The sequence below is a fragment of the Schistocerca americana genome, chromosome 7 (assembly GCF_021461395.2).
Source record: "Schistocerca americana isolate TAMUIC-IGC-003095 chromosome 7, iqSchAmer2.1, whole genome shotgun sequence".
NCBI lineage: Eukaryota > Metazoa > Arthropoda > Insecta > Orthoptera > Acrididae > Schistocerca > Schistocerca americana.
The window spans coordinates 126214326-126241483 of NC_060125.1; the positions used below are offsets into that span (position 1 = coordinate 126214326).

The 27158-nt window shown below is 40.1% G+C and overlaps 1 protein-coding gene across 2 annotated transcripts in view; it reads right to left on the bottom strand.

The window, feature by feature from the left end:
- LOC124622648 (DNA repair protein complementing XP-C cells homolog) overlaps window positions 1–27158 on the bottom strand; it is a 124946-nt gene that overhangs the window by 43585 nt on the left and 54203 nt on the right. Inside the window, exons 3-5 of one of the 2 annotated variants that reach the window (XM_047148426.1) lie at window positions 24626–24848; window positions 11716–11884; window positions 4243–4397 (exon numbers count right to left, since the gene is read on the bottom strand). In XM_047148426.1, the coding sequence (XP_047004382.1) occupies window positions 4243–4397; window positions 11716–11884; window positions 24626–24848 (547 nt within the window). Of the gene's footprint in view, window positions 1–4242; window positions 4398–11715; window positions 11885–24625; window positions 24849–27158 lie in introns of those variants that run through there. The other variant, XM_047148427.1, reaches the window with a different exon arrangement.

The window sequence follows — 27158 nt, forward strand, 5'->3', positions numbered from 1 at the left end:
AGGAAAACTCATTTGTAGTTGGAAACATGCTTTTTGAACATCACAAAAGAAGACGTACACATGTATGTCGAATATAGACAATAGCAGATACCAGATCGATTACATACTAATACAAAGTAGATTCCAGAAATGCATGAGAAATACCAAGGCTTATCCAGGAGCAGATATGAACTCTGACCACAACTTGGTTGTAGCAGATGTGCAGGTTAGATTGAAAAGAATGTTGGTAGGTAAAGTGAGAGTGAAATTTAACTTGGATGCTCTAAAGGAAAAAGGAATAACCAAAAAGCTTGAAGAATAGTTTCGAGACAAGTGGAAAATTAGAGAATAGACAGAGGGCATAAATGAACAGTGGAACCAGTTCAGAGACACCCTGAAAGCAACGAGAAAAGACGTCGTTGGTCTGGTGAAGTGCAAGTGGAGAAGGTTCCATGGGTTACCGATGGCATGATCTTGAAGATGGCAGAAAGGAGAAAATGGAAAAACGCAGAAACTGACGAAGGAAAAAGGCAATGCAGAAGACTGAACAATGAGCTGACAAGAGAAACTGATCAAGCCAGGGAAAAATGAAAAATAGAAATCTGCTCAGAAAGAGGGCTAGTGCGAAAAGATGTATCGAGTAGCCAAGGAAACAGTATTTCAGGGAAGGAAGAAGAAAACAAATATGGAGATAGAAGGGAAAGATGGAACTCTTAAGTGACCCACACTCTGTTCAGAATAGATGGAAAGAATATACTGAAACTCTCTATGAAGTGGATCAAAGACCTTTTGATCTGCAGATTGAGAAGGAAGAATCAGTAAATGAAGATGAAAACAGAGATTTTATCCTAAGTTCAGAAGTAAACAAGTAATTGGGAGAACTTAGAAACAACAAAGTTTGTGGTGTAGATGACATTCTGGTAGAAATCTGAGTTTAAAAGAAACAGGCAAAACTGAGTTGACCTCTCTTTGCAACTACATCTATGACAAAGGGGAATGGCCAGAAGACTTTCTAGTAAGTATAATAGTCCCAATCCCAAAGACTAATAATCCCAAAAAGTGTGAAGACCACAGGACAATCAGCCTAATATCGCAGGCAGCAAAAATAGTTCTACGAATTCTGAATAGGAGGCTATATGGAATGCTGGAAGAAACACTTGGTGAAGAACAATATGGTTTCATAAGGGGGAAAGAGAACACGAGATGCCATTGGACTTCAAAGAACCGTCGGCAAAAGATACATAGAAAAGGGCAAAGAAATGCATGCTGTCTTCATAGAATCGAAAATGCCTTTGAGAGAGTGCAGAGGGATAAGCTGTTAGGTATCTCGAAAAAGAAGGGAGTAGAGTGGAAGGAGAGAAAATGGATTGCAAATCTGTACCTGAATCAAATAGCTCGGGTACGAATAGGCAATGGGATCTCTGAAGACACCAAGATTGGGAGAGGTGTTAGGCAGGGCTGTTGTCTCTCACCTATCCTATTTAACATCTACCTGGAGAAAGTACTGGAAAGCTGTTCGGATGGGACAAGAGGCGTCAGGATAAGTGGGCGGAAAATTGAATGTATAAGATCTGCAGATGACATGGCGATCCTCGCAGAAAATCAAGAGACGCTGACTCAAATGCTAAATGACCTGAATGAAGCCTGTGTAGTATATGGTATTAAAATTAATAAAAGAAAACCAAAAGCATGGTCAAAGGCCTAAGAAAAGTGGAAATTAAGTTGGGGTCAGAAATCACAGAACACGTAAGAGCACTCAAGTATTTCGGAAGTTGGATTAAATAAGACATGGATTGACAACATCATATAAAAGTGAGAATGGCTCTGGCGAAAGAGGCATTTCAAAAGCAGAGAGGACTCCTAACTAGTTATTTAAACAAGGAATTACGGAAGTGACTGGTTAAGTGCTTAATATGGAGCATTGCATTGTATGGAGCAGAAATGTGGACATTAAGAAAGCAGAATGAGAAGAGAATTGAAGCTTGTGAAATGTGGATATGGCGTAGAATGGAGAAGATCAGCTGCACTGATAAAAGTCAGGAATGAAGAAGTAGACGCAAGTGAAGGTTTCATTCTGGGAAAGAGAGGGAAGGGCAGAAGAAGGTTCCAGATGCTGGATGATGTCATTAGGCCACAAGAAGGATACCAAAGAATGAAGAGGAACGCAGAAGACAAAAGCATGGAGGACTATGCAGTCAAAATATGCTGCAAGGCAGACAACCCAATGATGATGATACCTGTTTGGACTTGGACAATCTGAGGGATGTGCTGTTTGTAGATGTGTTCCTGTCCATTTAAGTGATGGCCTCTGTGTAGCCACCACCAAAACGTGTCACACGGAATCTAAAATTCAGTACCAGTTATGCGAGCAGTATTTTCAACAAGCCTTCACACTGAAAGTATGTTTTTTGATCATACATACGAGGGTTGACTGAAAAGTAATGCCTCCACCTTCGTAACTCTTCAGCAGTTGGCAGCATTGGTAAGCAGCAGGTACTGGCTTGTTCTGTAGCCTCTTCTCTACAGCTCCAGTTGGCGGCAAGCCTTAGCATTGAATGGTTGTGTTGCACAGTGTAAAGTATGAAACCCTGCGCAGACAGTCGGTCAATGCGATTTAAGCAACTTGCAGTCATTGAATTCTTGACAGCAGAAGGTGTCACCCCAAAGGAGATTCAACAGAAAATGAAAGAATTTTATGGTGATTGTGTTGATGTGAGTACTGTGTGTTGTTGGGCAAGTATGTTTACAGATATTGAGGCGGGAACATCTGACCTGCGTGACAAACAAAGAGTTGGGTGTCCTGCAACAGCAACCACAGTTTCACAAGCAAAATGTTGACAGATTGATTCAGGACAATTGTCGTATCACTCAAAGAGAAACTGCAAATGCAATCGGCATTCCACAAGAAAGTGTGGGTCAAATCATTGCTTTGCTTGGCTATTGGAAGAACTGTATCCGATGGGTACCCCAGATGCTGACTGCTGAAATGAAAGTGCACAGACTTGAAATTTGCCAGGAACTCCTCTTGCATTATGATAATGAAGGTGACGCCTTTCTCCATTCAACTGTGACAAGAGACGAAACGTGGGTACACCATTACGACCTGGAGATGGAATGTCAGTCTATGGAATATTGACACAAAGACTCGCTACAGAAAAAGAAATTCAATATGCAGCTCTCAGCTGAAAAAATCATGGCCACAGTGTTCTGGGATGCAGATGGTCTTATCCATGTTGATTTCCTTGATCAACAACGATAAATTTAGAGTGTTACAACACAACACTGCGAACTCTGAAACAACGGCTAACAAGGGTCCGAAAGGAAAAGGGAAATGTTTTCCTACAGCATGACAATGCCAAACCACACATTTCACATGCTGCCACAGCAGAACTTCAGAGACTGAATTTCACTGCCGTACGGCATCCTCCTTACAGTCCAGCAGCTGACTTCCACCTGTTCCTGATAGTGAAAGAAGATCCACGGGGGACATCATTATGCTTCTGATGAAGACGCTGACAGAACTGCGAGACTGTGCTTGCGGAAACAGTGTTTGATGTATTAAAAGATTCTAATCCAAATCCACTGAACGAAGGTGGAGGCATTACTTTACATTCAACCCTCATAGAATTGAACTGCCTGCCTCAGTAGTGCGTACTCCGGCTTGTACATAAATTGAATGTTCTAGGAAACTCCAGCAGTCTATCAATAATTGGAACCCAGAACCTTCCAAAAGGCATGAATGGTGAAAATAATTTAAGGCGGCAAGGATCAAACTGGTGACATGCACACTAGCAGCCAGTGATTTTAACCACTACACTATGGCAGACAACACACAGCACACTACAATGCTGTGTCAGGGGCATGGTGGTAAAATCAGAGAAGTGTGAGCTTGAGTGTCGCACATACCGTCCACTAGCTTACAGAATGAAGCTGTAAATGTAGGTCCACTCCTGCTCTCCTTGTTTTGATACTGAAGGATGAATTTCACACTGTGTGACTGGCCACAATTCAAAAGTGTTCTGGACCCCTCGCAATACGAGATCACAGCTTTAAGGGAGATGAAATACGGGGCTTGCATAATAAGATACAGCTCATTGTTTGGTGATCATAAATAGCATTGTTTTACACATTCTGGCCAATCAGATGACAATTTATAATAAATTCAAGATTGGTTAGAACAATTATGGAGATTGACATCACAACAGTCACTGCAAAAGGTCCATAATGATACTCTGAAAAATGAATTTAAAAGATTAGACTTACTGCTTGCCATGCTTCAGCCAGCACATACTTGTATTCTTCACAAATTACAAATCCATCGTAGATAGGACCCCATATTCCATTGGTATGCCCAAAGCCAGTGATTGCAGGAGCACAGTCTATCTGCAGTTTTCTGGCTACACGATTCAAACCTGGAACTATGAAGTTAATTTTGATCAGACTTTAAGATTATGTAAACACACAAAAAATAAAAACTGTCTCCAAGAGTGGAAAAGCCTAAGCTTTATTACATATGCACAAAAGCTTTAGAGTAAAACTAGCTTTTTACCCTTGACTTCACCAGCATACATGCACGACACATGTACTACACACATATATGTCTGAATCTCTGTTGTTTTACGCCATAACCCAGAGAGAGTGCACATGAGCATGTCACATACATTTCACACAAATACCAGGATATCGGAATCTCTGTTGTTTTACACCATATGATTCTAGAGAGAATGTTAAAATAACCCTGTGGCATGGTCCTCACTCCCATAACATGCAGAAAAAATACTGAATCACTGCAGTGCTCATTCTTGTTACTTGACTGACACATTAACACTGTATACAGGGTGATTCACGAAGATATTCAAATATTTTAATATGTTATTCTACAAGTAAAACTAAAGAAAAAAGTTCATATAGACATAGGTCCGCAAATGTTTAGTTACAGAGTTATGACTAATAAAAGATTTTGCCAGAAATTTAGCAACTTTGCTATTATGAAGCCACTGCAAAACTGTATGAGGTTAAAGTAAGGCATGATTTTCATTTATTCTGTTGGTATTGATCTGGTGAATCTAATAAAACATGTCTCAGATGCGATTCTGCAGTAGTTTTCCAGAAAATCCAAAGAAGCAAAAATTTAATTTTGTAAAATTTTTAATTTATTAACTACTTGGCCCAATTTGTTTTTTAAATTCCAGTCAATAGCATGCAGTTATCCAAGAGAAGTTGTAGAGAATTTAATTTTGGAAAAATGATGGTAATAACATTAACTGAAACTGTATGAATGTGCCAGGTAATCTGCTTTTATTAATATACCATAGCACATGTAAATTCATGTTAAACCAGAAAAAACAAAGCTCAGTGTTAAGTAAGTTGCACAGTGTACATAAAACTTCACAATACATTCACAACCAATGTTCAAAAATGTCTCCACCAAGTTCAATGCATTTAGCTGCACGTCTATGAACAGATTTTGTTGCTCACTTCAGTTTCACAGGATTGTTCTTAATTTTGTCTATTGCATTCATAATGGAAGCAAGCAATGCCTCATGTGTACCGACATTGTCCTCATAAACTATGTCACTCATCCATCCCCAAACACAAAAATCCATTGGTGTTAAACTGGCCGATCTGCGTGGCCACAGACGTATACCACTACGACCAATCCATTTCTCGGCAAATGTTCATTTAAATGTGTGTTAACGGCATTGATGAAATGTGAGGTACGCTGACCAGTTGAAAATACATTTGCAATTGTGTAGCAAGTGGGACATCTTTGAGTAAGCAGGGCATTTCTTCTTGAAGGAATTTTAAGTATGTCTCACAGGTTAAACGTCCTGGGAAAATGAATGGTCCAATAAAGTGTGTGTTGATTGTACCACACCACATGTTTATGCTTATGCTGCTGGAAACTACGTTGCACTATTGCATGTCGATTTGCTTCACACCATACTTCTCGCTATGTAAGTTGTTTAGACCATCTCGCGTAAAAAGTGCCTCATCAATAAATAAAATGTATTTGTGTAGCTGCCGAGCAGTGTTTAACTAGTTGCACGACTCCAAGTGAGGGGCAGGATCTCCCGAATGTAAATGATGCACTTTTTGTTAATGGTAAGGATACAGATTATTGTACTTCAGTTTACGCCATATCTTAGGTTGTGAAATACCTTATCGTTGAGAGATACGTCATGTACTGGTACCCAGGCTACGTTGAACAGCATTCATAATATCCTCATCATCTTCACGTATCGAGTGCTCATACTGATTATAAACGCTAGGTAGAGAACCTGTCTCCCGTAACATTCGAAATACTCCACTAATGGTTTGTACATTCTGAATCCTCCGAGTTGGATAATGTATGCAATATTCGTTAACTTCAGCTGTAGCATTACCGTCACATTAGCCACAAATAAACTCCGTAACTCCATATCGGCATATTCCTCTGTTGTAAATTTGAAAGGCATCCTTATTTCATAAATAATGTACAAGCTACAACAGTTACTATGTGGTTTCACTTAAATACACTGTTGTTATTATGTTCTTTCACTGAACAATACAGAAAACTAATGTGTTTCAAGGTTAGGAAATGACAAACAACTCACCAACAGTTGCCAACAATGACATAAACTTTTCTACATTCTTAACGGAAAGTAAACAAATTTAATTGTATAATAGTCTTTGCTTCTCTGGATGTTCTGGAAAACTACTGCAGATACACATCTGGGACATGTTTTATTTGATTCACCAGACCAATAATAATAAAGTAAATGGAAATCATGATTTACTCTAACCTCGTACATTTTTGATATGGCTTTATATTAGTGAAGTTGCTAAATTTCAGGCAAAATCTTTTATTAGCTGTAATCTCATAACTAAACACCTGCAGACCTATGTTTATATGAACTTTTTTTCTTTAGTTTTACTGGTAGAATAACATATTAAAATATTTCAAATCTTTGTGAATCACCCTGTATAAGAAACGAATTACAATTATCTCTCTCTCTCTCTCTCTCTCTCTCTCTCTCTCCCCCCCCCCCCCCCATCTCCTCCAACTGCCCATCTCTCTGTTCATCCCCATCAAGCACTCCTCACTCTAGCTCATCTCCTCCAACTGCCCCTTTCTATGTCCACCTCCTCCAAAAACCCCTCTCTCTGTTCATTTCCTCCAAACACTCTCTCTTTCTCTCTATCCATCACCTTCAACCCCCTCTTTCCCTGCTCATCTCCTTCAACTGCCCCCTCCCCCCTGTATCAGTCCCCCAACTCCCTCTTTCTCTGTCCATCTCCTCCAACTCCCCCCCTCTGTCCATTTACTCCAATTGTCCCTCTCTCTGTTTGTCTCCTCTAACCCTCATTTCTATGCCCATCACTCCAAACCCCTCTTTTTCTGTCCATCTTTTCCAACTGCTCCTCTCTCTTCCAGCTCCTCCAACTGCCCCTTTCTCTGTATGTCTCTTCCAACTGCCCCCCCCCCCCCCTCTCTCTCATCTCCTTGAACTACTACTATCTCTGTCCATCTCCTCCTCCTACTACTCTCTCTGTCAGTCTCCTCCTCCTCCTACTACTACTAATCTCTCTGTCTGTCTCCTCCAAACAAACCTCTGTCTGGCTCCTCCAAACAAACCTCTCTCTGTCCACATCCTTCAACACCCCTGTCTCTGTCTGTCCTCTCCTCACACTTTTCTCTGGCCATTTTCTCCTCATTCCCCCTCTCTTTGTTCATGTCCTCTGACACTCTGTCTGTTCAGCTTCTCTAACTCCCCCTCTCTCTGTACATCTCTTCCAAGTGCTCCTCTCTCTTCCATCTCTTCCAAGTGACACTCACTCTGTCCGTCTCCTCCAACCGCCCCTCTCTGTCCATCACCTCCAACTGCTCCTCTCCCTTACATCTCCTCCATCTGCCCCTTTCTCTGTCTGCCTACTCCAACTGCTCCCCTCTTTGTCCATCTCCTTCAACTGCCCCTCTCTCTGTCTGTCTTCCCGAACTGTCCCTGTCTCTGCCCGTCTCCTCCAGCTGCTCCTGTTTCTGTTTACCTCCTCCAACTTCCCGCCCATCTCTATATGTTTTGAGTCCTCCTCCCTCCTTTCTCTGTCCATCCCCTCCACTCCCTTTCTTGGTTCATGTCCTCCAACCTCCTTCCCTGTGTCTGCCTCGTCCTTCCCTTCTCACTATCCATCTTCTCTCCCTCCTCTCTCTGCTTAGCTATGCCCCTCCACACATATCCTCCTGGAAAGCATTCCAATGCTACCCGCAAACCATGCCTGTAGTGCAGGGTAGCCCAGATGTCAGCCCATTTCATCCACACCTCCACCTTTGCTGTTGGGTGTCACCACATGTATTTTTATTTTCCTTCTGAGCTAGTTAACCCATTTTGTCGTATCCTGTCCAGCTAATGTGCATCTGACTCATTAATGCTGTTGTATCAGACCTATTTGTACCTTGACAATCCAAACTGCAGGAGGAACGTGCTGTTTGTATATGTGTTCCTGCCCATTTAAGAGAAGCCTTTTGTGTAGACTCATTGTAGCCACAGTGATGTTGATGTGTGATATAATATAGTCTCTTTCTTCACTTGTGTTCCTCTGTTCAATTTATTACAATTGATGAAGGTTAGGTTTGGTGCTGAATTAACTAACCTATTTCGACTGATGTTCACTTGTGCTTATTTTTTATTCAATCCACCAATACTATGAACACACAGATGGAGTTGTGATGTGAAGCCCGTTGTCACCTATTATTGCCAATTTCTTTATGGAAGATTTCGAACACATGCCTGGGAGTGGTTGGCTGTGAAACCTGCATGTTCTTTCTGATATGTATACAGTTCGTTTGTTATTATCCTCATGGCAGTGGGAATTTGAACGACATTTTTGAACACCTGAATTCAATCCACTGAATATTTGTTTCATTATGGAAATGGAAGAGGATGGCTGCCTTCCCTTTCTTGATGTGTTTGTCAGGAGGAAGGTGGAAGTTACGTTGGGACATGCTATTAACTGGAAGCCTACTCCCTCTGACTTTTACCTCCAGAATGATAGTTGTCACTGTCAGGCTCAATGTGAAGGGGAACTTTGTACCTTGGTTCACAGGGCCCATGTCATCTCGGGCCCCGAGGGTTTTTCAGCTGAGTTGGCCCATCTCGAAGTCACCATTCGTCAGAATGGTTACATTAAAATACAGATCAGGCATGCGCTGTGCTCAACTGTGCACTGGCTGAGTGATGATAGTACCAAGGTGGCACCAAAGTCTATGGCCTTTTTGCCTTACGCAGGTAGCAACACGGTTGGTCATATTTTGTGGAAATATGATGTGAAGTGTGTTTTTCGACCACCATCTAAGATCAGGGTGAAATGTAAAGACTGCTATTGGTTTGTGTAAGGTGGATGTTTAGTGCATTCCTTGCAGTTGTGACATGTCATATATTGGCCTGACTACCAGGACTGTGACTGTCTGGTGTACAGTGTGTAAAATGGAAATGACCATATGGCGTCAGTGGCTAGGAGTTCCCAGGCGGTAAGTTCAGCTGCTAAGTGCAAGTCTTATTGAGTGTGACGCCACATTCAGTGACCTGCATGTCAACTGTACAGAGTGCAATAAGTGGCACACATGCTTACAACAGCCCCGCAAACGCGCCATTGCAGAACATTGTCTTGGCACCAGTCATCCTATCGAATATAACAACACGGAGGTACTGGAATGCACTTCCAGCTATTGGGATAGTGTTATTAAAGAAGCTGTTGAAATTAAATTAGCAAGTAACCTTAGAAATAGAGGTGGTGATTTTTGTCTAAATTCTACACGGAATCCTGCTGTCTCCAAATGATTCTAAGCACTATGGGACTTAACATCTGAGGTCATCAGTCCCACAGACTTAGAACTACTTAAACCTAACTAATCTAAGGACATCATACACATCCATGCCCGAGGCAGGATTCGAATCTGCGACCATAGCAGCAGTGTGGCTCCGGACTGAAGCGCCTAGAACTGCTCGGCCACAGGGGCCGGCAATCCTGTTGTCTCCCTTCTCAAGAAACGGAAGTACACAGTATATGCTAGCTAACCCATCGATTATTAATTTGACTATCAACAACTTCTGACATTGGTCATGTTTGATTTGTGTGTTATCCTTTCAGAGTTTCCCTGAAAACCGAGGTTCTAAATTCCCTTGCACAGCACTTACTTGCTGCAGTTTTGCCCTGAAAATGGCAGGGTGTGCTCCTATCAAAATATTGGTAGTTGTAAACAGGATCACTCTGCTACATCCCTTAAGTTGTCTGAACATTGTATACACTGGGAGAGACTCAGGTCTTTGTTTTGTCAGAAATGTTTCACCTCAATTTATTAGTGCATCATCAGTGGCCTGAAATACATACACATTATCATGTGCATTCAGCACTTTCAAATTACATATAGTACATGTAAGTTACCATCAGCTCTGATATACACACGTTCTGTTTAACATATTCTACTATTTACCTTGTGTGTTGACATTGTTCTACAAGAGCTATTGCTGTACTGAAAGTTAAGCGGCTGTTCTGTTTGTAGCTCTAAACCTCATTTTCCAGCCAGCTGCGCCAATTTTGGTGATGAGATACACCCATTTGTGGTTACTTTCTAGTGAAAGGAAATACTGTTTCCAAGAAATAGCAAGCCTTAGACAACTTCCTTGTATCCATTATCTACATGCAAGACAATGATACTGGTATACCAACCACATTTCAGACTTTAAATGTCTTCAACACAGATGGGACATGAAACTAGTTCTCTTTCCCACATCTAAGGGTATCTCTCCTTCTGAAACTTCACTGTGCTGACTATGGTAAGATCCACCTTCCCTGTCACTGAATCATATCAAGGTACCACTGGCTATACCAAAAGGGTCACTCCATCACTCCTCCTCTGTTCTGGCTTGTGAGCAGCAAAGGCAGATAGGAGATACACTGGAGTGGTTGCTTTTACACATCATTTCTTCCAACTCAACAACAGCATTTTTGAAACTTCTGACCCAGGGATTAATCATTATTTATCTTACTCCTCTTTACACCTTAAATGGGACATTCCAGTTTTAAATTCTCTGTCTCCAATATCGTCTTCTGTCTGTGTATTAGCAATGCACACTTCAATGATTCCTCCTCCACCACCATTCTGTTCTTACTTGTACACCTTGATAAATTTATTATGGTATGCATCTCAATGGTTGAAATATAGCTAAAGAAAAAGATACCAAAATTACTATATGTCTATATGTTGCTCATATAGTAATATTTCTTGCCCAACATCACCTATGTGACATACAGCTTTGGGGAGGGAGGGAGGGAGGGAGGGAGAGAGGGAGGGAGGGAGAGAGAGAGATCACTTTGGCACCACCACAAAATGTTCCCCATCTCATTCACCTGTCTTGTTATGTGTACACTGCTCTAGAATACATAGGGTATAATGACAAGACCAACACAATATCCAATGTGAATGACTACATTTGGATAATTTATCTGAACTACTACTAGTGTTAGGACATTAAATGTTTCCAGACAATTACAAGTTTTATTACTAAAACTGTACCTTCTAATGTAGCTAATGGTTTGAGAATTAATGAAAATGTTCGAAAGTAATCACTAATATAAAAGTTATATTGAACTCTGATGAAAACCCTAATTAATAAATTATAAATATACTGAATTCCTGACCTTGATGCCCAACCAATTTTGGAATTACATGATTACTTAAGTGTTTAATCTACTTACTTTGCATGTGGACAGTGCCTCCAGGAAGCATGTGTGGTTTATACAGTTCCACATTGCCATATGCACACCTTGGAACCTTGCCATCAACAGCTGTAGGTGGGACATAGTCTTCAACTTGCCAAGGCCCAAAATACTCCACTGGGACACCTCTGATGATTTTACGATTTATCTAATAACAAACAGATGACAATGGAGTATGAGGTAAGTGATCTCCAAGTGTAAAACTGAAACTGGAAACAAGGATATCACCAAATAATTATTCCACTGCAGTTTTGATTAGTAATTGAAGTAACAGACAACTGCTGTGATGACATCAATATGAAATCTAGAGAAAAAGTATAGATCTCAAACTGTGGGGAAAAATATCCAATATAAATGGGCCTTAGACAAAAACAAAAACGATAATACTAATTCTAGCTTTCAGAATATTGGTTCTCTGTACCCCCCACGAATGGAGCAACAGAATCTTGTTTTCTGCCAAGATTTTGATGACATTTCATTGTGCCCTGAGATGAGACATATCTTCCTTGTCTTAAATACAATAGTGTTCCACCACCTACCTGACGTGCACAATATCCTGGTCTGCCCCTATTCCAAATCTGCAATGTAAGCATATTGTCATATTGCTGGTTTGGTTGTGCAGTATCTTTGCGAGTAGCTGCATTCTGCAGAGTCGAGCAAGCGACACAGAGCTGTTATGTTGTGTTGTGTTGTGGATAGCTCTGAATGGGAAAAGCATTATTATGGAAGTTCAAGTACTATTGTTGTGAAGTAATGAGATATGGAAGTGGATTCAGTTAAAGTGCATAAAGAAGTAAATAAGTATGAACAGTGCCACAGACAACGTATTTTGAGTATCCACCCGTTTGCATGTCGTAATGTACAATATCAATCATCTGCGCCATGTTTGGCCTCCCACAATGAACTATTGTGAATGAGTAAAACAGTTACCACAAAGGAATGCAATCAAGTGCCAGTGTCTCGTAGCGAGCGCGAGAACTTGTGTTCGGTCATTGTGTTTCCGCATCAACAATCAGCCACGTCACGACGGTTACACCCACGTTCACACAAGTGAGAACTGTGAAATGTAAATTAACTTTTATGAACAGTTTTACATTATTACAAAGTGCCAAGAAGGACTGGTACCAGATATCTGTGTAAACGTGATGAGCTTAAGAACTTGCGTTCGACCATTTGGCTTTGCATCGTCAACAATCTCCCAAGTCATGTTGGTTACGCATATGCTCGTCGAAGTGATAATTGTGGATGGATAATCACCAAGAATGTTAATTGGCATCAACACTTATGACTTAGAATGTAATCAGTGTAACCTGCGGGTTTCTTATCTCAGAAATTAATTATTCATACCAGATGTAGGACAAGTGTTGTGTTTAGTGCTGAGTGGCTCCCCAAACCCACTTGCATATTTAAATACGTAATTTCAAGCAAGCCAGCAGCAGTGTGAAGCAGAACAATGGGACCTGCACGGGAGTATCAGGTATGTGGTGTGGACAGGGCACACATCAAAGAGAGAAACAGTTTAAGGGTCACTCACCAGCTGTACCCCAGGTGTGTTACAATCTCATTGTGCCCTGTGATCAGACATATCTTCCCTACCTTAAATACAATAGTGTTCCACCACCTACCCAACCAACCTGCACAATATGCTGGTTTGCCCCTATTTCGCATCTGCTCCTGATCCCTTGCCTGACTGCTCATCTCACTTCGGTAGACCTCGATCACACTAATAGGTATCTGCTAGTCCAAGAAGGAGCCTCCCCAAAGAAGGTGCTAAACATCATTATCATACCCCACCGTTTCCTGGGCAACAGTAATTCACTGGCTAATCTTCCAACCAGTGCTGCAACAAAACTAACATGGTCACTACACTAGTAAATTCAAATGGTCATCCTCAAGGCCCCAAAATTCTGACGATGGGCACAACCTTGCAGATCTGTGACCTGAATATCGAAGGAATTTCTAAAAACAAATGTGAATATCTCTCATGTCTATGCAGTGAGAATAATGTGGACATAATTACTCTACAAAAAATACACATAAAAGATGACAGTGATCTCCAAAGCAGATGAAAAATTCCAGGATATAGACTGGTAGATTCTCTTCACGACAAACACCATGTGTACAGGACAGTAACATATGTGAGGACAGACATAGCTGATTACAGAGTGGTTTCCAAGGACTCTACAAAAAACATTTTTATCTTGGCAGTGATGACATGCGGGACTATAATCATCAACATCTAAACTTCCAATAGTGATCTGGCACACACGCCCATTCAGACTTTTTACTGACCCTGCCATCTATGTTGGAGACTTTACTAGCCACCACCATGATTGGGGATATAAGGATATTGATATACAGGGCAACATCTTACATGATTGGCTGTCCTTGAATAACCTCTACTTGGTTTTTAGTGCAAAGGACAAAAGAACGTTCTGATCAGGAAGATGGCAGAATGATGCCTCACCAGACCTTTGCTTTATCACTACTGGTCAAGCTAATGGAAATGAACTGGCAAACAGGAAAATTGTAAAGTCTTTCCATAGAGCCAATATAGGTCTATTCTCATTGATTATGGCTTCTAGACACCATTAGTAAATTCAACTGCTAAAGCTCACTGGAATAAAAAAGAAAGAAAGAACTGACCACAACAAGCTCGACAAGATTGTTGACCTCATTCCTGTGCAAATTACGAATTATGAAAGATTTACTAAAGCTGTCAAAGAGGCAGCAAACAGAACAATACTCAGGACACAGGAAACAATACATCCCAGGATGGTCCTATGAGTGTGATGAGCTATGCGAGGAATATCAACTAGCAAATTCAACTAAAACAGCGGATGAACTACTTCAAGCTCTGAATGATCACAAAAGAAGGAAATGCGAGAAGCTATAGAGAGCCTTGACTTCACCCATTTGAATAATAAAGTGCACAGCTAATGAAGAAATTGTGTCAGATTCAAAGCCTGAGAGATGCCAACACAGCATCACACCAAAAAGAATCGCAGTTGCTGTGATTAGGTATTGCCACTAACATCTTTCATCGAAGCCAGACACCAATGCAAATTAAAGACTACAGTAGCATTTGTTGATCTCATGGCTGCATTTGACACCATACAGCACCATGGCATGCTACTTACATTTGCAGAAATCATACCATGTAAAAAGTTGGCCTCGGCAGCCAGTGACCTTGGTCATGTGCGTGAGAGTTGTGTTTGTGTTTTGTCTTATTCTGACGAAGGCCTTGTTGGCTGAAAGCTCACCTTCCGACAGTGTTTTTGTGGTGTCTATCTACGACTCAGCATCTCTGCTATATGACGAGTTACCGCTGTCCTTTTCATAATACTGCTTCATGTAGAAAGTTAGTTAATTTAATGGATAGCATGCTCAGCAACAGATGATTTCAAGTATTCCTTAGAGACAAAGGGAGCAGATGGTGAAGGCTGAATAATGGGCTACCGAAGGGCTGTGTGTTATCATCATTGCTTTTTAATCTTTATACCCGCAATATGTCCAACACTAGCACTAAAAAGATACAATCTGCTGAAGACCTAACACTACATTATTAAGCAAGAAAGCTGTAAGAGTGTGAAGGATCTTTGACCACAAATTTACACATTTTGGGCTACTATTCCAAGAACTGGAGATTGAAGCCAAATCCATATAAAATGGAGGTAAATAATGTTTATCATCTTAATAAACATGATTTTATCCATTCAGCTTGTTGCCCTCGAATGCCATAGTTGCCTAATTTTTGTATCAGCATTTCATGGTCAATTGTGTCAAATGCTTTTGAGAGATCCAGAAACATTGCAGAGACAATCTTTTTCTCATCTAAGGACTGTAAAATGTATTCTGTTAGACCGGCAACTGCTGATTCTGTAGATTTACCCTTTCTGAAACCGTGTTGTGAGGGTATGAGAATGTTATGTTTGTCCAAATAATTTTCCTGATGAAGCAACCGTTGGTTGCAAAAGCTTGAATTTTGTGTGTATGTTTGTGTGTCTATCAACCTGCCAGCGCTTTCGTTTGGTAAGTCACATCATCTTCGTTTTTAGATATAATTAACTAATCTGGTATACATAAGCATTTCTAGGATTTTCGAGAAACCTGATATCAGTGAAACTGGTCTGTCGTTGTTGGGGTCATCCTTATACCCTTTCTTGTACACTGGCACCACCTTCGTTATCTTCAGTTTTTCTGGAAAAATTGCATCTCTGAAAGAACAGTCTGCTTTGTTCAGCAGTGGTGTTATTAATCTGCTCACTTACCAGCTTTATTACATGATTTGATATTTCATCATCACCAGCTGATTTCTTGGTCTAAGTTTTCTACTACACTGATACAGTTATTATTCAGTATGTTTGCTATTTCCATACCATCTGTGACCACTGTGTTGTCTGTTTTAATTGACCTAATACCTTCTTCTTTGTTTGACCCATCTTTTTCCTTTCTTTCAGCATTGATTGCATTCCAAGCTGCCTTTGCCTTGTTTTTTGAGTTCTGGTGGTGCCAATTGCTCTTGCTTTGGTTGGCTTCTCTTGTTGTTTTTCTATACTTCTTTTTTAACATTTCATAGTTTTCAGCTTCGCCCATCAGTCTCAGATCCTGAAGCTTCCATCATTGTTCTGGTATTTCACTGGTAATCCAATGTGTTTGATCTTGCTGCCTTTCCTGTCTCTTTACTTTGGGAAATTCTACATTAAAATGGTACTTAATTGTTGAAATAAATGCACCATATTTTTCATTTACACTCTGGGCCTGTAGGGTTTCATTCCAGGTTTCCTTACTTAACATGGTTCTAAAGATGTTGATATTTTGTTCACTGATGATCCTAAATTCTTTGGTTGTTTGTTTTGGTTCTGATACTGTGTCATTACTTCTGCAAAACTGATTAGTTGTCCATGATGATCAGATATTTCTGTATGAACTACATGTGACTCATAGTTACACATATTAGTAATTATGTTATCAATAACTGTCTCACTTTGTCTTGTTGGTGCAGTTATTGTTACTTTCATGTTATGCTGTATTAACAATTCTTCAAAATCCTGTCTTATTTTTGTGTCTTTTCCCATGTCAATGTTGAAATCTCCACATATAATAAGATTTCTCTTCATATTCATTCTCAATAAGTTAGCATTCCCCCCCCCAGAAAGATGCTAATACTACCACATGGTGACCTGTACACACAAAACACTCTAAAAACCTCTGTCACTATACCAGTAACTTCAAAATCTTTTTCTCTAGCTATGGGCAATGTAGCAGCTTCACTGTTTACATTCTTTAGTAGAGTACCTGTTTTAATATATATACAAACGCCACCACCCTTATATTTAGATCTGCAGAAGTAGCTAGCTAGTTTGTAGTCCTTTACTGCAACATTACGTATTTTACTTTCAGTTAGTCCATGTTCACTTATGCATAATATGTCTTCTTACTTCACTCAGGAGTACTTCTGCTTCTAATTTTTTGTTCCCAAAGTATTGAATATTTTGATGAAGTACTTTTATGTAATTTTTCTTTTGTTGGTTTACGTGTTTTGAGGTGTATTCTGAGGCAAATTCTTTAGTATCGTCATTTTTTGTATGGTGCTTATATTTTTCTTTTCCAGCTAGAGTGTATGATTTTTCGCCCCCTTCAGGCCATATTAGTTTCCCTTGCTTCTAATGATTTTGCAGACATCTGCAAACATTCTGCTGAATGTTACAGACCCCAGTCTATTTAAATGCAAGCCATCCTACGCTACTGAGTTTTTACATAGGAATTTGTTTGGGTCTATAAAAATTGCCCCAAGACGATCACATTGTTCTTTAAGAGCACAGTTTATTTTGGCGATATATTTTTCACTCACTGACCTTCTGTTTATGATTCCGCTAAGTATCAGCTGAGATCCTGCATACATATTTCTTGCAGAACGAATCATGTTTCTGGTTTTGTTTGCAAATTCTTCCTCACTGCTGCTCCTTAATGAATTCGTTCCAACATATACAAACACCCCTTTATAATTATGTCTGGTTTTAGAATCTGGGTCTGTACTATCTTGTCTTGCATTTACCATATTTTTAAAATGTTTACAGAGTTGTTGCATTCTAATTCCAGGTCCTACATCGATCTTGCAATTGGGGACAGCGACATTCTTCAGCAGCGAATTGCCAATTACTAAAAAGTCATTTTCCTTTTGTTGCGTATCTGTCACCCTGTTTTTCCTTTTGCTGTATGTCACCACCTTCCATTTATATTTATCTTCTGGTTTTTGCCAGCAGATTCAAATCTAGAGAACCATCCTGGCCAATGTAAGATGTGCCTCTTGTATATGATGTTTGTCAAGAATGAAAAGAGGTTTGGCCGAAGTTTCCTCCAACTAATTCTCATCCTATAACTGACCCTAACAAACATATGAATGGATTTGATCTTCCCAGAAAACTACGGACACCCCTGAATTGATTGCATGCAGGGCACGGAAGATGTGGTGCCTGTTTGTATGAATGGGGGTTCAAAGATGCCCTGGTGTGGTGACTGTGGTGATACTGTGCAAACTATATGGCACCTGACTGAAGAGAGTGTCCCACGAAAATTTCCCGGTTGACTCTGCGAACTGCATAGTTTTAAGACATAGATATTCAGTTAAAATATTTTCTCTGGATTATTTGTCTGCTTGTATGTGTTACGTATATTTTTGTCTATATTTAACCTTTTACATATGACATTCCTAAGTGAGACATAAGCCATACGAATAAATAAATACCCCTATCAAAGGCAGTGTAACCTGTGAAGTCATCCATGTGGACTATCAACTTAGCTGCAACTGCAGGCACCATTGTATGTGAACATGGCCACTAACAAACTGTCTGTTCACAGGAATTGTCACTGCCGAACTGGACAAGAGACAGCTGGATCAACCAGTAGATGAGCAAGCCACTCCACATGCTCGCTTGACTTTAGTGGACTATTTGCTGCCTGTGTCATCTGCATTCCGCCCACTAATACCAACATTTACAAACTGCACAGTTGGAACCTCTTCCTAACAACGTATGCTTTGTTCCCATAAGCTCCCTGGCCTCAGTCTTTGCTATTCCCTGTCTCTACTTGCCTCTATCCCCACTCCCTGCTCCCTCTCTAACCATACACATACCTGCTCTCTCCTGAGGCCACGTGCACACTCCTTTCCACTTCTCGGTTTCTTTACTTTCCCCTTTTCTTTTCATGCACAGCCTCCCAAATCTGCACTTCGCAGCCCACCAGTCTGCCCTCCGACATCCCTGCACAAATCCTCCAGCAGCAGTATAGCACCTTCTCCCCTCTTTATCCTGCTATCCTTCTCCCTCTCCAAACCTCTTCTTATTGCCCTACTACACACTCCAGCTGAGATCGCTGCTTATTGCAGTCGGAACCTAGTGGCTGGAGATGACAGTGGCCACATGTGTTAGTTGTGTGCGTGTGATTAAACGTGTGTGTGCATGTGTTTTCTACATCTGGAGAAGGATCTTGTGTGATACCTAGTAATAAGTAACAGTCTTCTTTTAGTGTGGGAATCTGCCTGTCAATGCCTCCTCTATAAGTAGCAATCTATTGTATCTATACTGTGAAAAGGAAAGTTGCTACTCACCATACAGTGAGATGCTGAGTCACATATACACAACAGAAAGACTATCACAAATATAGCTTTCGGCCACAAAGGCCTTCTTCAAAATTAGGCGATCACATTTGTCATCTAATTTTGAAGAAGGCCTTACTCATGAAAGCTGTATTTGTGACAGTCTTTTTGTTGTGCCTATCGCAAATCGAAATCTCCACTATATAGTAAATAGCAATTTTCCTTTCCACAATATTGTTACATTCCATCTTGGATTTTCCATTGTTTAATCTATTGTATATTATATTCTCGTTATTAAATTCAAAATTTTACATTGTGTGAATAGGAAATTGGCAGTACAGTGTTGCCTGAAGGGGTTAAGTGTGATAATTTTGCTGGAACCTCCACTCATTTTCTCAATCTAGCACTAACTGCTAGCTTTTAATATACATATAATTGACTACTTCAGACTGAAGACTCTTTGTTCATCATAATCTACATTTTGGTAATGAAAAGTCTTGGGTGGAATAGAACTAATGGCTGGAATATTGTCAACAGACACATAAATAAGACAGAGAATGAAGGTATAATCTCTTCGGTTACCATGCTGCTTCATGTTTTTCTTCAATTTCTTCTACACAATTTATGTCTTGACACCTGTGCTGGAATCTTCTTCAGGATCTCCTGCTGTTCCTAGTTAGCTGAAAACTGTGGGACACTGGTCTTTGACAGCATTCACTTACCTGGGAACATCAGAAAATCCTGAAGAGGGTCTCAGCAAAGGGGCTGAAGCATTGATTGCTTACAAGGAACTGAGGGGCATTAGATATGTGAAATTAGGAGTCATGTTTTCCTTGTTTATGTGGCAGATGTCAAGGGGTATAACAAGATATCAGACTGATTATATTATGGTATAAAGACTCAGGAGTCAAGTTAAGGACTGCAAAGGTCTGCCGATGTTGAAACTGATAGTGATTAGGAGTCATCAAAGAGGGAGGCATAGGACAGGTGGCCACACATGGCAGATAAAGAGCACGTATATCTGCTGAGGAGAAAGTCACAGCAGTAGTTCGGCAGCTTCTTCATACAGACTCTCAATCGGGCTAGTGTAAAACGTGCCAGCTGCCAAATGGATGCCATGATGGTGTTCTGCATACAGAACATCAACCGGGCTAGTGTAAAAGGTGCCAGCTGCCACATGGATGCCACAATGGTGGCATACAACGGCTGCTAGGTAAGACATATGGGAGGACCCAGATATTTTCCTATCAAGCAGGAGCCTCAGGAATTTCATAGTTTCAACAAATGGAAGAGCAACTGGCCCAAGATGTAAAGATGACGGGAGAAACCAATTGAACTGCCAGAAATTCATACAAACGTTTTTGTCAGCAGAAACACGATAGCCACTGTCAATGCTCCATGAGTAACGACAATCAAGACATTGCTGAAGATGCCGCTCAATGAGACAGGACCGTGAAGAATGGCTGTGGATGGCAAAATTGTCAACAAAAAGGGAGCTGTAGATGCCCGGTAGGAGACAGGCCATTATAGGGTTAATGGTGAAAAGAGGATGACGCTCAGGATGGAACCCTGAGGCACACAGTATTCCTGGATAAAGGTGTCTGACAAGGCAGAACCTACATGTACCTCGAAAACTCTGACTTTTAAAAATTCCTCAAGGAAATGGGGCACGCGACCATGGAAGCCCCACGTGTAGAGTGCGGAGGAAAAATCTGTGATGAAATAATGGGGCTGTTTTGTGAATGAATAAAGAGAATGATCATAAGTGATATCAAACAGGTCAAATATTTCTCTATAATAGTAGGTTCTACAGTGGACATTTCACATATTGATCAATTATCTTTCGTATTAAAATATGTAATTAGAGTGGTGAGCCTGTTGGATGTTTCCTTCCATTTTTACCAAACCTGGGACACAAGTCTGAAAACTTAGCTGAGGTTGTACTGAAAGTCCCGGTCTACAAATTCCAATCATATTACTGATTGTAGAGACGAGTCATACAACAATTCAAAAACCTTGTCAGGAACATACACAGGTTTGAAGGCACGCATTAAAGAATGAAATCCGAAAGCACATTTGTTCCTTGTGCAGCACATTCTTTGTATTTAGTCAGCCCTAGTGCTACAAACTGTTATCAGGAAACATGTTTATTTTTCAATTTAGTGCAAAATGTTTATAATTTTTCCATGGTTCAACACGGTCCTGGGATCAACTTTTTTCTTTCATGAAACCAAGAAGCAGACCAGTTAAATGTTTATCACAATAATTTTGGTCGGCAAGAGAAGACGCATGTGTTAAGTCTACAAGAAAATTGGGAGAGTGTGATCAATGCTCTCACACGTTACCCAATAACACCTGTGAGGAACCATTTGCATGAAATGAGGCTTCAGCTTTACTAAATCAACTCAGTAGACCAGAAACAACAATCATGATGACAGTTTGTAAGGACATATTCCAGAGATTAATAGTGTAAATGTGAAATTGCAAAGTGTAAATACTGATACTGAAATAGTGCATGAATTATATGAATCACTTGTAGGGTTTATTAACTCTATTCGTGGTATGTTCAACTGTTGTGAAAATAAATCCACAGAGAGTACGATTGATATGGGCAATGAATGCACTTATAAAAACTCATGGAAATGTAAACTTCGTGTCGATGAAGAAGTAGACACTGAAGAAATTGTTCTAAACACTTCTCCCAATACTTGACAACTTGTAAGCTGAATTACACTGTTAGAGCCCTTTATAGATTTCAGTACACTTACAAAGGTTCACCAGACGTATTTCTGAATATGCAGTAAAACTTGTGAGATTGGTGATGTACCAGTCAAAATGAATAAATTCCTGTGAAAGGAACGAACACTGACATCGCTCTTTTAACGTTTCTATGTACAGCACTTACAACTTGTTCAGCAGAATGCTCGTTTTCAGCTCATAAAAGGCTGAAATCATGCCTGCATTTTTTCTTGTCTGGGGAGAGACTGAACATTGTGTCCATTTTCACATCAAAGCTGGCCTCCTAACTGATGACCATCTGAGCTATGAAGACATGATTAACAAGTTTGCTGCCATTAAACCCAAATGCAAACTTTCTTGACTGGTGAGTTTTGCTTATCTCTTCACATTAGTTTCAAAAATTTCAGGTTATAATGTGAGTTTTTATTATCAATTAAAACATTGATTGTGATTTAAAGACTACATAATTATTATTTATGACATATTTTTGGAAGGGAACACATATTACAGTGTGCCTAGGGTGCAAAAATTATAAATCCACCGCTGCCCTTCATGCTGTCACAGGTCATTTCTTGGACATTTCCAATGGGTTGTTGTTTCGCAGTCCATGCCTTGGAGCATCATGCACCTACCCTATTGCAAGCTGACTGTCCCACTTACACTCTGCTGCGAGTGGGGTGTGCCTTATGTAGCCATATGCTCCTCCAGATGCTGATGCTGTGCCTCTGTTGTAGGTGCATCCCTGCCTACTGGCTGCCCGTACGTGTTTTGCTGAGGCAAGCTCCACTGCCCAGTGTCAACACATGCCACCAAGATCCATCTCAGCATGTGCATGAGTACTAGCTGAATAAAATATGATGATGATATCGCAACATTTCTGATTACAAGACTGCACACCATCCTACGATATCATCCTGACATTTACAGTGTCAATACCTGCTGCACCATCTTGGTACCATAATTAAAAAAGGCCTAAAAAGGGCATCTGTGGCTAATAGAAGAGGTACCAGAAAGAACAAAGAAATGATATAAATGAAAAAATAAATAAAAAATAAACAAACCACTCAGAAATTAAATTAACTGAACATGTAGGAAACCTAAACAGGAATGGTTCCAGGATAGAGATCAAGAGATATACAAAAAAATAAAAAATAAATACTGTTACTTAGTTGCTGCACAGAGAGAAACAATAACTTTATGGGGTATATAACAAATAGAAAATTACAGCGAAAAAGATAACTTATTAATGGAAGCAGAAAGTAAGGGCAGGATAAGGAAACAAGCTTTTGGAAAAACTTGATAATTCCCCAGAAGAAATTAGGCAAGTTAGAAATGAGGACATAAAGAAAGATAATGTTTGGGGAGTTTACATTCTTACTTCTGTACTTCCAAAAGCTCAACTACATATACTGAGTGAGGTAGTATGATGGTTCAAAGCTGTGTCTGGCCATCCTGATTCAGGTTTTCCGTGATTTCCCTACATCACTTTAGGCAAATGCCAGGATCGTACCTTTGAAAGGGCATGGTCGACGTCCTCCCCATCCTTTCCTATCCGATGGGACCGATGACCTCGCTGTTTGGTCCCCTTCCCCAAAACCAACCAACCAAATACAGAGCAGTGCAAATTATATGCAATCCTGTTCCTCACCAAAACACTATTTCACTGAGATACACCACTAAAACTAATTTTATTATGAACAGGCTAACTGCCCAAAGCAAACACATCAACAAATCTATCAGTACTGTTTTGTTGACCAGATGCTACACAAGGGCATTACAAAAATGGATTTTGTTTAACACCTATCTGTGATATCGTACCATATAAAACTGTATTTGGATAGTGAGACCGAATCAGAATGAACTTCACAAATAATGACAATATAGAGGTGGCATTGATTGCGGACAGACAAAAAGGTCCTTCATCTGTTGCTACTCCACCAGGCACTTTCCATTGCTTGACTTCACAAATAATGAGATATGTGGGTCACCTATTCTCCATGACTTTCCCTGTGTTGCCATGCATCATATTTTCATTGCTCTCCATAACGGATGCACAGTATAACAGCATCCACCCCCAAATTGTAGCTAATTTTCCTGAATAGCAGGCCTATCACCTTTGGTTTAGTCCTTACCGCCGTCTGCCATGATCACACTTATTACTATACTGTTAAGTTTTCCTTGTTAGTTACATTACTTATTTAGGAGGAAAATACAATACTTTCAGTTTGTTTTTACACAATTTCCAATTATCTTCAACACTTAGTTTTCATTTTAAAAAGATTGTTTTATATCTTATTTAAAAGGAGAATTCATTTTCAGTTTCATTTTTCCTACCACTGAAACTGATAAAATCTAGAAATAAGAGTATTAATGCTTGTTGTGACTTCTGAAAATGTCTCCGACCGATGCGTTTGAACAAATGTGAAGTGACACAGTTTCAATTCCTTAATTTGTTCTTTTACTGTTTTATAAGAAAAGTTAAATCTTACTTTACAACAGAAATATTAATACAATTAAATGTAGATTTATCTTAGATAAATTTAAAGTTCTTACACGGTCCCACCTTGGACGTCCCACTATCTTGTATGGTGTTTCACCAAGCCTTACTACTTTTCCTTCTCTCAGCCATTTTTCCCTATAGTACAATGTGTGGACACATTCCCTAGCATAAACAGGGTGACCACGAACGAACCCAAGTGTAGGTGCATCTGGAGGATATATGGCTTGGAACTTGAGCAGGTCTTTCTTCAGGACATAGAGGGGATGATTTTTGTACCTGTAACAAAGAAAAACAACAATTCTTTCTAACAATGAGACTGCCTGTTACATTTTCTAACCACATATATTCCTAACTCAAGCATGCAGGGAGAGGGAGAGGGAGAGAGACATTAGCAGCAACTCCTGAAGAATGCTTAAGAGATAATAAGAGTAGTAAGAGGCATACAGGAAAAAAATGTGGGGGTGGGGGGCACACAAAGATTTCAGATGTTCATGTACATGAAATGTAAGTAACTCTTAACAAATCAAAACTAGTGTTATTTTAACAGTGTTATGCAACAAAAATAAAATTTTGCAAGGTCAACTGGCAGAATAAATGTACACTGGAATACTATGCCTGGTGTGCCAGATTTTTTATATAAATTTAAACTTCAGCCCATAGGTTACATGGTCATAGTAAAATACCATTGTAGATATGTAGGACAAGAAAACTATTGGTGTGGCAGTACTTAGTGCCACAAGGGTAGTAAATGTAAGATTTTAGAAATTGGTAGAAATTAATAACCAAAAATACTGGAGATGGGAAAGAGGAAAACACTGATGGCATTTTCATTTTGTAGTAAATGTATGTGACATCTACATTATGAGACAGTTCTGACACAATTTTAGAAAATCTGTAAACGAGAGACAATGGCAAATGTGTGATCTTAGGAATATTACACTGATAACTTAAGAGAAAACAGTGGAAAAGGCACTTCTCACTTTCAGGTAGGCACCATGAAGGGAAAAAAATACTTTAAAATTATGGGTCAAATTCTGTGAACACAATGCTATGACATGAAAATCTTGTGCACCACACCTACTGGCCAAAGGTGGATTACTGAACATCTCTAAAGGTATCCTCAAAGTGGAAAAATACATTTCTACGACCACTAGTCACCACCAAAGAATTAAGTTTACTATTGCAATGGAAGGATTAATCTTAGTCTTCTTTTCCTATGCTTGTCAGTTTTTAAAAACTGAACAGTTGATAGTGACAGCACTACCTCTATCTCCCTAGTACAAAAGGATAGTTTTCAGTATGTGTTGTAGAATGCTGCAGGCACCAGCAAGAGGTGACGCGATAAATGTTAACCCTAAATCAGATTCGCGTACTGATCCAGGTGGGTCATTCAGTACTGACCAGGCGCCATGTCATCCTCTTACAGTGGCTTCATTTAGATGTGGTACTGGGAGGCGTGGTGTCATGACACCACCCTCTTGGTTCTTGTCAACTTCCTTGACACTGGTGTAACTACTAGTCACTCAACTAGCTTCACAATTTACATCATGAGGATGATTCATTCCGTTCCAGTCCCTCCACAAAGGAAAAATCAACCAGGCACTGCACATGGCAATCAAACAGGCTGGCTACTCAGCTATAGGGTGGACAACTAGTAAGCACTTCATACATTAGAGATCTATGTTGTGAGGAATGCAACTGCAAATCTAAAAGAAAATTTTTGCATAACAAACTAACGAGAGAAACAATGAAGCAAGACTGCTTTCTGCACCACCATTAGTAGTTTGTTTTATGGGAAAACAGAGACATCCGATGAAGCACACTTTCATGTATCTGGCTGCATAAACAAACAAAACATGCAATAATGGTCACCAGTGAACCCTAAGGAACTGCATGAAAAACCCCTGCAGCCTCCTAAGATGACAGTTTGTTGTGAGATGGTGCTTTCAGAATTGTAGGCCTGTACTTCTTTGGAAATGACAATGAACAAACAGTCACCATTTATTCAGAACATTAGGTGACTATGTTGGAAGGCTTTGTTGAACAAAAGTTACAACAGCTTAGCACTGACCCGCGAAACCAAAGTTTCCAACAGGATGGAGCAACAATCCACACTGGGCAAAACAGTATGGCTGTTGTTGTTGTGGTCTTCAGTCCTGAGACTGGTTTGATGCAGCTCTCCATGCTACTCTATCCTGTGCAAGCTTCTTCATCTCCCAGTACGTACTGCAGCCTACATCCTTCTGAATCTGCTTAGTGTATTCATCTCTTGGTCTCCCTCTACGAATTTTACCCTTCACCCTGCCCTCCAATACTAAATTGGTGATCCCTTGATGTCCCAGAACATGTCCTACCAACCGATCCCTTCTTCTAGGCAAGTTGTGCCACAAACTCCTCTTCTCCCCAATTCTATTCAATACCTCCTCATTAGTTATGTGATCTATCCATCTAATCTTCAGTATTCTTCTCTAGCACCACATTTCGAAAGCTTCTGTTCTCTTCTTGTCCAAACTATTTATCGTCCATGTTTCACCTCCGTACATGGGTACACTCCATACAAATACTTTCAGAACCGACTTACAACCC